The following is a 14560-nucleotide window of genomic DNA, read 5'->3' as shown; positions in this document are numbered from 1 at the left end:
AACTATATTACTCCATTTTCAATGCAGAAATAAAATATTTTTTTCATTTATTTTTCACTATTTTGTGCGTTTATTATTTTTTACAATAGACTTCATCTTTTCAAAATAATACAAAATTGATTTAATTAAAAATAGATAGAAAAGTATTATATCCGCACAAGCGCTAATGCTCAACCACAACAAACAAAAAAATATGGCTACTTCCGTTCCTTAATTTGATAAGAAAATAAAAAAAATGAAATCTTACACATATAAATATAAAAGGAAGATGATTGTTTTATTATTTTTTTTTATTAGCAAAAATTAATACTATATTCTACATATTTATTTTTATTTCATAATTACACACATTTCTATACAGCTTTAGTAATTAATATTTTTTTTAAGAATTATTTTTTTGGTTAATTTTTTCCCAACATATATTTTTGAGAAGGTCTCCTCATTTCTCTTATGTTTCCTTTTTTTTATTTCAAACCTATTTGTGCTTTATTTAATATTTTGCAATAACTGGTATGAATGCCATAAGCAAAAATCACATAAATACCAGTTTAATGAAAGGAAACTATATAAACGACGATAGAATGGACACCGTTATAAATAATACGGATAAGGATGAGATAAATAATAATGATATATATCCTAGTTTATGTTTTACAAATGATATAATAAATGGTGAAATTGTATACAATGGTAAACAAGATAATATGAATATAATTGACCCTGAATATAACATAAATAATGTAAACAGTGATATTAATAATATGCCTGAATGTACAGGCAGCAATGAAACAAATAATTCTTATACAGACAATAATACAATATGCAGTGAATTAAATATAGAAAAAAACGAAGAACCTACTGATGATATAAAGATAGTATATTCATATGTTGTCAACGATTCTAAAAGACAAATGAATTCCAACAACGAATTAATATCTATTAATATAACTATAGATGAAAATAAGAAATATGTATTAAGAAAAAAAATAAATAAATTGCCTTTTTTCAGATATGGGCATTTTTTATGTTTAACTAAAAATGGATGTATATTAGCTATTGGGGGAACAGATGGAAGAAAAAAATATGCTCTAATAGAAAAATATTGCCATGAAAAAAAAAAATGGAAACAAATAAATTTAATGCACTTTTCGAGATCTAATTTTTGTGGTATATGTACAGGTGATAATAATCTTTTTGTATTAGGGGGAGAAGGTAATCAACATATATTAAAAAGTGTTGAATATTATGATAGTAAAATAAATTCGTGGAGGTCTTTACCTCCTCTTAATTGTGTTAGACATTCTGCTAGTGCAATTATTTTTGATAATACAATTTTTATAATTGGTGGAAAGGATGGAGTTGGAAATTATGGAAAAGTTCACAAAAGTGTTGAAATGCTAAATTTAAATGAAAAAAATATGAAATGGGAAATGTGCGAACCATTAAAACAAGCTCGACTCGCATTGGTCGCAATAGTATTTGATAATAAAATATATGCTATAGGTAAATTTTACATATATATACAAATTAATATTATTTTATTTATCTGTTTTTCCACTTTTTTGCAATTATTTTATTTTTCTTTTTTTCGATTTTAGGAGGATCCACCGGAGTAAAGGATCTCAAATCAGTAGAAATTTATGACTTTAAAAAAAACGAATGGACAGAAGGACCAAATCTAAATTTTGCTCGATCTAATTTTGTCGCATTTATATGGAAAAACCACCTAGTCGTCTATGGCGGAATAAATAATACCAACGGGGTACGTCTTTTTATTCTGCACAAATGGCAAACATAAAGAATGCTTCCTTAAATTTGATTTATTCATGTGTGACAGTTCTAATTTTTGTACCTCGATTAAATATATCATTTATAATGTTTTTATTTTTTATAGGATTTTTTAAATTGTGCGGAAATACTAAAGGAAAAAACAAACCGTTGGATGCTGCTGAACGAAACGTTGGAAAGTTAAGAAGCATTTATTTTGTGAAAACGTATTTCATTATACTGGTGGCTATTATTTAGTTCCCTTTTTGAAGTAGTAAAAAGGAGGATAGATAAGTGAACGATTAAAAGGTGAATGCTTTGCCATTTCACCATTTCGTCATTTCGCCTTTTTGCTCTTTCACATTTTTTTGTACCCTATTTGAATTTTTTGCATATCTTTTTTCGTTTAAATATATAAATGGGGAATTGTCACATATATATAATTTCTCACCCCTTACGATATTTTTATCCGTTTTTTTATTCCTTTGAACTTGTAACTAAAATATGATATTTTAAATATATTTTTAGTGTTTGTATAACAAAAAATGAATTATAAAATAGAAATTATTTTGCTAACTATAAATTAAAATACAAAGAAATATATGCATACATGTATGTATATACATATTTTATTACTTTCCTAAATTGTATACACACGCTTGTAAAATATACGTCCTTTTGATGATGCATACAATTTTTTCAAAAAAATATATTAATCAATGAAAAAAAAAGAAATGATCTCTACATGTTTTATAGTAAAATTACTTTTCATTTTTAAACATATTTTTTTTTTAATTAAACTTTTAATAATTTTTATTTTGAATTTATTATATTTTAATTTTTTCTCCTTCGATAGGATATTTTTCCTTTTTTATAAAAATCGTAGAAATAATATATACCAGATTAATTCCCCTTCAAAGGGATACCAAAAATAAGTATCATTTTTCACTGTATTAATTGAATACCTTTTTATTTTATATGTAAAAAACACAAGAATATGTAGAGAGCTCTCAAAAATAGATAGTACATCATATGTATATAAATAATTTCACAACAATGATGGGTACAAACACTTGGAACATATAATATATATTTTTTTTTTCCGTTTACTATTATCTTTAAGATAAACAAAATAAACTATTTTTAAAGACACAAAACAATTAAGAAATGCATATAAAAAAAATACTTTCCTAAATACAATCACTTATGTAGCAATAAATTATAAGGCAAAATTTTGTGGACAAAAATGGCGCACCGATTTGAGCTGAACAAACAGGCAATCTATTTAGATATAGATATGAAAAATGAAAGAATTGATGGTAACACAAATATGAATGTAAGTCTTTATATGCCTATTTATTATTTGTATGATCAAAATGATTTTGAAAAAAATAAGTTTAATATTAAAAATGTGAAAATTTGTACTAACACACTGTATCCAAAAGATGAGGATACTGAAATGGATGGAAAAAATATAGACGAATACACCACTAACGAAATAACAAATTATGTTGAGTTAGACCAAGTTGAATCTTATATAAATTTTCAAAAAAAAAAATATATTTTTTTAGTTATTCAAATACCAAATAATGCTAAACAAGCCAAATATTATGACATAAAAATAAATGGAAACGAAGAATCAAATTATTACACAATATATGATAATCCAAACTATAAACAAAATGTATTTGAAAATAGTGAAATGGAAAAAGATGCTCCTATTTATAATTTTATGCCCCCAAATAATCATCAAAATTTAACAAACGAAACGAACATAAATATGATGCAAAATGAGCAATCCTCAGCTACTAGCTATGATAATGATCCATTAAATGACGACATAAATCAATATTCCAAAAAAAAAAAAAAAAAAAAAAAAAAAAAAAAGAAAAAAAAAAAAAAATGGCACAATCAAGAAAATGTCTATACTTATGATATAAATGGTAAACCGATTTATGCAGACAATCAATATGAAGATACTTATCATGACGAAACAAATGTTAACGAACATTTATATGATGATGCAGATTATCAATTACAAAACAATACTTATAATAATGTAAACAATTGGGAAGAGAAAAAAAGAAAACATAAATCTGCTAGCAAAATGAATAGTATTGATAGTTTTGATCATAATAATTCACAAAGTCCAGAATTTAAAATCGTAGACTTTTTGTCTTTAGATAAATTCATAGAAGGAAATCATATGAAAGGAAAAAATTATTTATTTATAATGATAGATAACAAAATATTTGACAAAGAAAAAAAAGATAACTATGAACAGTTTTGTAATTTTTGTAAAAATAACGAAACAATTAAAATAAACAACAATAATGAATATAATGTAAAAATAAATATTAATGTAAGTCTATCTTTTCAATTTTTTAATTTAAATTCATATCAAAATCAAATATATTTTGATAAAACAAAAGATATTTTAGTTACTATAAAAAATTATATTAAAAATAATACCTGGTTTCCTACAATATATCAATCATATAATAATGATGTTTCTACAAATAAAAATACATGTGCTTGGAAAGTAAAATGTATTATTGATACTCCATATTTTATTATATCTTCTAATACATTAACAAATATATATCAAAAAAATGGAAAAAATTATTTTATATATAAAACTACAAATAAAGCATCAACACTTTCTCCTGATCAAATATGTCTATATGCAGGAAATTTTAACTTCCTACATCTAAATGATACAAAGTTAAAAGATTCACAAAATATTAATTATAATTTTTTATATAAAAATGAAAAAATACACTCTGAAAACCAATCCAAAGAAAAAAATAAACATAATTATCTCTCAAAAAATTCGACTGAAATTCGAAATAGAACTAGCACACTAAGTAATAATTATAATCAAAATGATCTATCTTTAACAAATACAAATAATAAACAGGATACTTATAATTTATCTTCCTATGATAGTGATTCATACTTCGATTGGTTTTCAGATTCAAGTTTTTCTAACTTTTCTGATAAATCGGATTCTGAATTTGTAAGCGGGAAAAAGAGGCGAATCCAACCAGACAATTCTCAAGCCGTCTGCCCAGAGTCTGCAACGGCTAGCCAAGCCAAAGTTGGAAGTGAGCAAAACGATGAACCCAAAGCGGATAGACAGAAATACTATTATGAAAAGGTGAACAACAAACGAGTCCCAAACATCTATGCATATGCACATGTAGAAAAAGCTGGACAAAGCGAACTAAGCGAATTGACACACTCCACAGCACACACAGGATATATATTAAAATGCTTCTTAGAAATAACAAAAGAAAATATAATGTATGATAATATTATTATTTTGTTTTTACCTATACATTTTACATATTTAGAAAACTATTTCCATTCTGAGCATATAGAAAGTAGCATAAGTTCCCATAATTTTGATGATATCAAAAATGGATATAATTTATTTAGTAATAGTAATATGTTAAATAGTAAAATTACAGATCCATATATTTATTTTAAAGGCGGCAAATATTTTATTTATGGAAACGTAATCATATTCTCATCACAAATGTTACATAGTATATATGATATCCTATTTAATATAAATATATATTCATATAAAATGATTTTTGCTGAAGGTATATTATCACTTTGTTTTAATTATTATATAAATGGAATAAATTATCAAGATTGTTATTTTGTATATATGCTAAGGTCATATATTTTACAAAAATTTATTGAACAAATTTTTGGAATAGTAGAAATGAATGCTATACTTTTTGAACTTCGAGAAAAATATTGCTCTCTCGTTGAATTATTTGGGGATGTAATTCTTTCAAAACAAAAACTGTATTATACATCACAAGATTATTTATATCATAGAAATAGTATTTACAATAATTTTACTTCCACAGATTATATATTTAATAATATTTATTTTATAAAATCTTTTTTATGTATAAGGGCATTTTTTAATATACTTAAAAATTTTAATTTTTCTTCTAACATTCATCAATATTGTTTTTTTATACTTTTCTCTTACTTTTCAACTGAGAAAAAAATTATGGATTCAGAACTTTTTTGGAAAAAGGTAACAAAAAAGAATCTCTACCTATTTGCATAAACCTATGAAGCATACATTTTCGTTCTTCATTCTTTATATGGTTTTACATTTTGCAACTTTCTTTTTTTTTACACAATATAGACACTTGACGAATGTAGACAGAGATACATTGAGAGTTACAAACAGATTTACAAAAACAAGTTCAAAATAAACAAAACAGATGCAAACATAAATGTGAAATCATTAACAGGGGAAGAACATGAACAATATCAATTATTTGAAAAATATTTTACATATTTTTTAAATACTTATATAAAGGGTTACGGAATAGGACAATACATACTTACATTCAATATTCACTTACAAAGAAAAGGAACATCTATGGATGATTTTAATTTTTTAATAAGTCAGAATTATATTAACCCATTCTGCTTTATCGATCACAATTTCAAATCAAACTATTTCATAGCAGATATATCATCAATGTGTATATATAATCTACTCGAACTAAATAAGTATATAGATTTAAAAAATGTGTTACTACAAATTGATGGATATAATAATAATATCAAGTTCGATAGGGAAATAAATTTTTTTAAAAAAATAAAAAGTAAAATAATTATAAATAAAAAAATGAAAGCATATTTAGATAAAATATATTTTGAAAACTTTCTTCAAATCCCATATCCCAACAATAATTTATTTAATAATATAGAAAAAAAAATTCTAACCTTTTTAAAAAAAAAATATTATTATTACATAGACAATTTTTATAACTATCCAAAACACATATTTAATAAAAAAATGAATAAAATTATATCCAATTTTATATTAAAAAAAGCAAAAAAAAATATATTTGATTCCTTTCATATTGCCCACCCAAAAAAGAATACTACACCCTCTGCTGCCAATCAGTTTACACGCATCAAATCAGAACAAGCCCAAATCAAATCAGAAAAAGGCTCCACAGAATTATTTCAAAATCAAGCCTACTCACCTAGCAATCCAAACCAGCTAGCTACGAACGATTATATGGCATCCCCCAAAGCAGAAACCATACCTACCGATGCTTTCACAAAACAAGAAACGCATCATATCAAGAGCGAGCACAAACAACGAACAATAAAAACAATTAGCAAGGACAAAAAACGAAAAAGGAAAGAAAGTAAACGAGATAGACACCATAAAAAAATGAAAAAAATCCTACATGCAAAAAATAAGGAAAGGAAAAAAAGAAAGCATCTTGAGAGAAAAAAAAAAAAAAAAAAAAAACGATCAAAAAAAAAAACAGGAAAGAAAAAAAGACATCATAAATATGAATATAATGAAATATCACAAAAACATTTTAAAATTAATAGAAATTATTTATTAAAAAAAAAAAAAGAACTTATAAATTTGCCATACACCAATTTTGATAGTCTAGATTTAGTGGGTCGAGATGGAAATTTCTATTTAGGTTTTGGATATGTCGGATCTGATTCTTTATTTTTTAGTACCGGAAAAGGAAATCTATATAATAATATAATTGCATATAAAAAATATATGAAATGTGATGTTACTAAATTAAGTGAACTATGTATTGATAAACAACATATCCATCAATATGACACATCTCCTTTTCACACGAGTTCAACCTATTCCTACTGGAAAATTATATTCCGATTATATCACTACTTGATGTTACTTAATAAAATTTCTAAAAAAAAAGAATTTGTTATTATTGAAAACATTTTATCTATAAAAGAAAAGGAAGTAAACATCCTCGATGCTAATTACAGTGATCAAGCTATTGGAAAGATAAAAAAAAAAAAAAAAAAAAAACATAAAAATCGAGAGAGAAAAAAAAAACATAAAATATACAACCAAATAGAGCACGAAACCGAATATGGGCAACTTCAAAATTTCGAACAAAAACAAGCAGATCAAAATTTTACTGTTGAATCAAATTCTGGTATTGAACCTGCATACAAATATGATAATGAAGAAGATCAATCTGCATTTAATTACTCCACAAATATTATGAACAAGCAAACAGAAATTCATTATTCAAATTTAGATCCATACATACAAAATAATATTAATTCTGAACAAAGTTTTCAAGATAATCATTTTGAAAATCAGAATAATGTCAATATGTATGATCATAATTTTAGCAAATATTCTGAAAAAAAAAAAATGAAAAAAATAAAAGAAAAAAAACAAAGAAAAAAACAAAGAGAAAAAGAAAGACGGAAAAAAGAAAAAATACAAAATATTAAAAACATATTAGAAAATGATAAAAAATATTCTGAATGTTATTTAAATTCATATGTGTCTAATAATATTCCTCTATCAGTAGATGAAAATAAATTTTTTTTCTGTTTTTTAAAATTAGAAATTATTGAAGATGATGGTATAAGAGTTATAAAAAAAAATATGTTAAACAATGTAGTACCATTCCGATTTAGTGTTGATGCTAGACCAGAAAAAGGACGAAAAAAAGTTGCTTTCAAACATGAATCCCTATTTGCATATAAAAATAATACAACAAATAGTAATATATTAGGAAATTGCGATAATAAAAATATGAATAATAATAATATGGGATTACATAGAAATCTAAGAAGTTTTTATGATGATCCTATTGATAGTAATTTTAATAAAACTGTAAAATTTATTGGAAGCATTAATGATAGTGATAAATATATGATCGATTATTGTAAACATAAAATTATGAAAAGAGATAAATCTTTATTATGCTTAGACAATAGAAAACTTGTTGCTAAAATTTGTAGTAAAAACAAAATACCTCTTTTATGGATAAGAGTTGATAATGATTTTTATATTATAGGTAGAATTAGAAGAACACAAAGTGTAAGTATGTGGATTCAACAATTATTAAATGATAATAATGTCTTAGCACAATTAGAATCGTCTTTTTCATTAGCTTTTATTCCATTCTTTTTTCTTAATAAAAATATTACATCTAATTTTAATGATGGTAAAAATAATTACTTTATGGGCCCAGATAAAGGCCCCAATCTCAATAACAATTCGGCGCATTATGGTGGTCTAGCTAATAATATCACATCTATGGGTTCTGATGGTTCTGATGAAAATATGAATCATTTAGATGCAGATAACATACTTGCTCATAACACACAAAATGATAACCACACAGATGTAGATGCTAATTTTTTAAAATTTTCGTCAAGCAAAGTTAAAAATAAACAACGAAAAAAAAATAATCCACAAAATAATAATCCCACTGATCCTGCAAATTTCCCTTTTAACAATATTACATCTAATATTTTAGCAAAATCAGATCAATCTTTCTCGATGCTTAATGAACCATATGGATTAGATAATGATAAAAATAGAAAATTCGGAATAAATACTACTAATAAAAATATTCTAAATAATTTTATGAACCCAAATTTTATGGACCCACATCAACAAGCTGCTCAAATGGATTCAAACATGATGAGAATACATCATATTAGTAATAAACATGAATTTACAAATAATATGCAAAATGATTTTCTAAAAGCTGATAAATATTCTAGCCAAAGTAGTAGCTCAAATGCAGATTCAGATAGCCATGATCTAAATTTTACTACATCTACCATTGATGATTTAAATGAAGATGTAAACGGTTTAGATAATTGTAATTATTCCTCATCTAGCTATAAAACAAAAGAAAAAAAAAATTATAAAACATATTCTAAAAAAAGTATATCTATCTCTAATATGCCAATCAATATAGAAATTATTAAATCTTTATACAAATCTATCACTTCAGAGTATCTACATTATATAGTTAAAATTAGATGCATATATTCCTTATGCTTTGTTCATAATAAATATATCTATACTCAAAAGGTTATTCAAAACTTATTTTTAGAATATTTTAATCAAAATTTTTCTAAAGATTTGAATCAAAAAAAATTCATGCATGCCTTTTTTATTGCTTTATCACTTTTAAGAAATAAAAATAATAGGACACCAAAAATTATACTCTTCCTTCTTATCAAAAAATGCTCAAGCTTCGTTTTATCTTTAAATCTTCACAATAATTACAATCTAACAAAAAATATAACTCCACATGATCAAGATAATTCAGCTAGCCATAGGTACACCTCTAACGGTATGAGAGCTGATAATTGTGAATATCTTGGAAATAATACAAAGACTAATAGTTTTGGAAATTTGTATTCTCATCCAAATCAAGAAAAAATTCAGATAAATACCACTGGAAATTCCATAAAAAGGGAAAACCATAAAAATTCTGACGTGTCAGAATTATTATCCTATAATATGTCACAAGCAAATGTGTCTATGCAAAGTTCTAAAAATTGTTTAACCAAAAAAAAGGATGAATATTGGGATTATAAAAAAAGTATTGTACAAAAAATTTCACAAATTACAAATCCCACAAAATTATGCACATGCAATAAGAATATTCACAAATTATGTGATTTTTGTAAAAATGACCTGAATTGTTCAGGTAAAAAAAAAAATGTGCAATATAATCAAAATAAAGAAAATCAACAAAAAATTACTTATGATGCTGATTTAATTATACAAAAAGAAGAGGAAGAAGATATAAAAATGGTGCTAGAATGCATAGGAAATATTAAATTTAAAAATCGATTTTTATTTGATAATCAAAATAATAAATTTAACGGAATAGGAGAGTACAGAACAAATTCCGCAACTAACATTAATAATATTTCTAAAAATAGTAACGAATATTTTTTTTCCCAATACTTCACAAAATTGGTAAGTAATCCTAACGGCAAGTCAGTAGACACTAGTTATACAAATAATTATATGAAAAAACAAAAAAAAGGAAAAAGAAAAAAAGCGTATCATGCATACGATTTTTACGATATAGATATATATGATGAAGAAAAAAAAATAGAAAATCATTTTTTAAAATTAAGAAAAACAAAAAAAGAATACATACAAGATTTAATTGATTTGTTATTTTTAATATATGAATTAAAAAAATTATCTCCATATCTTCCTATATCCGATACAATTATAACTATACTAATTAGATCTGTTAGTAGAAATAAAAATATTTTAGACCTGTTTAGAAATAAAATGTATGTAGAAAATAAATACTACTTTGACATGTGCGAATATTTGCCTAATTTTATTTTCCAGTCAAAATTAGTAAATTTTATTGAACATAAAAATGCAAAAAATTTTACCATCGAAGTGATAAGGGCTATTTTACATTTGATAATGACTGGTAACATACGGGTATACAAAATTTATTACAAAATGAATCAATCATTAGGATCTGGAATGAAGTCTATTATTTCTTCATTTAAGAATAACACACTAAATGAGAAGAACTTATTAGATAGACTAATAAAAAAAGAAGTTTCACAGGATGAGACAAACAATTTTTCTAGCTCTTATGTTAAATGTGAAAGCACTACTTTTACAGACATAAACAATGAAAATGAAAAAAACGAAAATTATTTTTTTGTATCAACATATACAAACTTTATAGAAAGAAAAGTTATATGTATGCATTTACTAAATATATATGCAGCCATTCAATTTATTTCTGAAATTGTAAAAATTTTTAAAAATTGTGAAATTGAAATGCTAATATGGAATATCTTTTATCAGTTACTTTTAATATTTCAACAAAAATATCCTTTTTTCTTTTTGCCTTTTTCAAAATTGTTCAATAAATATTTTAAGGAATACCAAAAAAAAAACTATACGGCTTTCGAATTTTTCTATTTTCTATATGGATTTAATTCAATTAACCAGTATGAAAAAGGTAACAAAATTAATGACTATAATAATGTTAGTGATTTTGAAGAAGATGATAATAAAATGAACATACCTTATCTTAATAACCAGTACAAAGTGCCCACAAACAATAAATTAGCATGTGACTATGCCTTACGTAATTTATTATTTGAAGAAACATTTACAAATTATTCATCAAAAATCAAGGAACAAAATATTATTATATATAAATACGATATTATAGGCTATATATCATTTATAGATATTTTAAAATTTATTCCCAGTACAAAAAAATTAAAAAAAAACTTTATACAAATAACATATATAAAATATATAGTTAAATATATACATAATTATTTGAGAGGATTAATTATTGACACATCAAATTTTAATGAAAATTATTTTAAAAATTCTATATTACACGATTTAAAAAATATATTTGTTTTTTTATATGGATACGGAATACCCCCATGTTACTCAAAAAACAATTCCCCAATATACTTTCCTCATTATAAACAGTAATATTTTACGTAATTTTACAACAGCGTTTATCTTTCTATATATATCTTCACATAAACATAATTTATTTATCAATTTTTTTTTCGCAGATTAAATGATACTACAAAAAAAGGTGTGCAAATAAATAGTCTCATCAAATTTTTGCGAACATACTATAACAATGAGTAAGTTTCCTTAATTTCAATATTCTCACAAAAATATTTTATTGTAGTATAATAATATTCTCCCCAAAATGTGTGTGCACATTTAATTATTTTTTTTTTTAGAAAATTACTAAAATGGAAAGTAGTTGCCTCTGAATTTATAAGCGTGTTAGCAAACATGCAGGAACTTAAATTGTTTGTAGACGATCCCACAATATCTCTTTATAACTTTAAGTAATAATTATAAGCCAATTCCCTTATATGAACAAATTTCATATAAAAGGAATAAAAATAAAACATCGAAAATACATGCATTTTAGCTAGCTGTTCATAAATCTAGCCATTATAAATGTACAACTGTTCATGCAATATAATTTTATACACATTTTATATCATTAAAAAAAAATAGATTATACATAAAAATTCCTTTTTTTACATAATTTTATTTCCAATTTTTAGCTTCACAAAAGAAAATATTTGGTTGTCATTGATTAGTGAGAAATTAGAAAACGACATTTATAAATTGCCAATGGACTTAAAAAGAGATATCATTCTTTTATTAAAAAACATTCGGTTAGTTGATATATGTTTAGGTACTAATACTTATGAACATGTTAATAATATTTTTACCGTTTGTTGGTTTATTATAGTAAAAATATTTCAAAATTATGAAAAAAGCAAGAAAAATGTATGATATATTTTTCCCTACTATTTTTATTTCCACCAAGCCGCATTTAGACAGCTATATTATTCTTTATTTTATTATGCCAATATTTTATCATACCTTTTTTAATATATTATTAATCAATTTACTTGTTAATTTTATAATTTATTGATTTTTTTTTTTAAATATCCAATTTTTAATGTTACAATTTTTGCTATATGTTTTTATAAGCTACATTAACACACAATCGTATAATTGTTTGTGTTAACTTGTTCATAAAAAATATAAAACAAAAATCATAATTAACCTTTTAAAAGGTATAAATATGAATATATAATAGCATTATTTATTATACCCTATATACATATTTTATTCTTATCATAATTTTTATACTAAGTCCTTAATTTTTATTTATAATTAAAAATTCTTACGCAAACAAATTTTTAGGGGACTTAAATATTTCCTTTGTCTATCCATATACACATATGTATATAGTTAATAAAGCCAAGTGTAAACTTATATTATTTATTTAGTTTGCTTTAATTCTTATTTTCCATTATTTTCCTTATTTGTGTATTTCTTTTGTATTTTATGTATTATATATATTTTTCTCTTTTTTTATGCTTTTTATTTAATTTTATTTTCCTTTTTATTATTTTTTTGCATGCTTAAATATTGCACACACATATTTTTTTTCCAATATTTTTAAGGTGACCGAAAAATTTGTTAAGGCATACTTCATATTATTTAATTTATTATTTTCCATTTTCGTGGATAAAAATAATTATATGTATATAAAGTGTTTTATTTTTATTTATCATCGTTATTATTATTTTTGATTATTTGTATCACTGACAATAAGGCGTTTAGTATTCTTTTTTTTTTCGTATTTTCATATTTTTTCATATTATATATTAATATGCATACATTTTTTATGATATGTTTCTTGTATATATTAAAAGGGAAAATTTTCTGTTAATTATATACAGCATACATATTATATCCTCATACATAACATATACATGATATATTTATGTGTTTTATTTAATGAGCATGTCATGCTTATGCAATAAAAATATGCCAGTTTCCTGTTTATATGTGTATTTCGCGCATACACAAATAAACACCGTAAATATGCATATTATATTTTTTGTATAAATATTTTGATATTTCTTTTTTCATTTCAGTATATGTGTTTGAAATATATGTTTATTTTGGTAGCATTTGCTAATTCGTAATATGTATTTTTTTTTATCACTTTATTAGCTTTATATTATATATCTCCTATTTGCACGTCTTCATATCTACATACAGTTGACTCATAAATATTATATATATTTTTTTTTAATTTGTCCCTAAATATTTTGAACATTGCATATGTACAATCCTATATTTGTATACAAAAGTTCGCAAGGAATATATACATATATATATGTGCACATACTTCTATACAATCTTTCCAAAGCCACATAATTTATTTAAAAAATAATGGCATACAAGTATACGAGATCAATACGAATGAATCAAAATTGTATTTAAGTTGTCTTTCAGATTTTCATCGTTTTGAAGTTTAATTAAAAAAGGACGAGAAAAAAAAGGAAGAGAAAAAAAAGATAGAACAAGCTCACAAATTAATAAGATGAATAAAATTGAGTTCCAGCCCTTATTACATTA

The 14560-nt window shown here is 23.6% G+C and overlaps 2 protein-coding genes across 2 annotated transcripts; both read left to right on the top strand.

Moving 5' to 3' along the window:
* Nucleotides 1-512: 512 nt before the first annotated feature.
* PCHAS_0624000 (kelch domain-containing protein, putative) lies at nucleotides 513-1972 on the top strand (the record flags this gene model as incomplete). Its single annotated transcript, XM_016797555.1, has 3 exons — nucleotides 513-1503; nucleotides 1599-1762; nucleotides 1895-1972. 3 exons carry the CDS (start codon nucleotides 513-515, stop codon nucleotides 1970-1972), a joined length of 1233 nt encoding a protein of 410 aa, XP_016653495.1.
* Nucleotides 1973-3013: 1041 nt separating this feature from the next.
* Nucleotides 3014-12916, top strand: PCHAS_0623900 (conserved Plasmodium protein, unknown function; the record flags this gene model as incomplete). The annotated part of the gene is made up of 5 exons (XM_016797554.1): nucleotides 3014-5830; nucleotides 5945-12078; nucleotides 12169-12243; nucleotides 12346-12456; nucleotides 12682-12916. 5 exons carry the CDS (start codon nucleotides 3014-3016, stop codon nucleotides 12914-12916), a joined length of 9372 nt encoding a protein of 3123 aa, XP_016653494.1.
* Between the last annotated feature and the right edge of the window lie 1644 nt (nucleotides 12917-14560).

This window comes from Plasmodium chabaudi (genome assembly GCF_900002335.3).
Source record: "Plasmodium chabaudi chabaudi strain AS genome assembly, chromosome: 6".
Taxonomy (NCBI): domain Eukaryota; phylum Apicomplexa; class Aconoidasida; order Haemosporida; family Plasmodiidae; genus Plasmodium; species Plasmodium chabaudi.
This window is presented reverse-complemented; position numbering and strand designations above follow the sequence as displayed.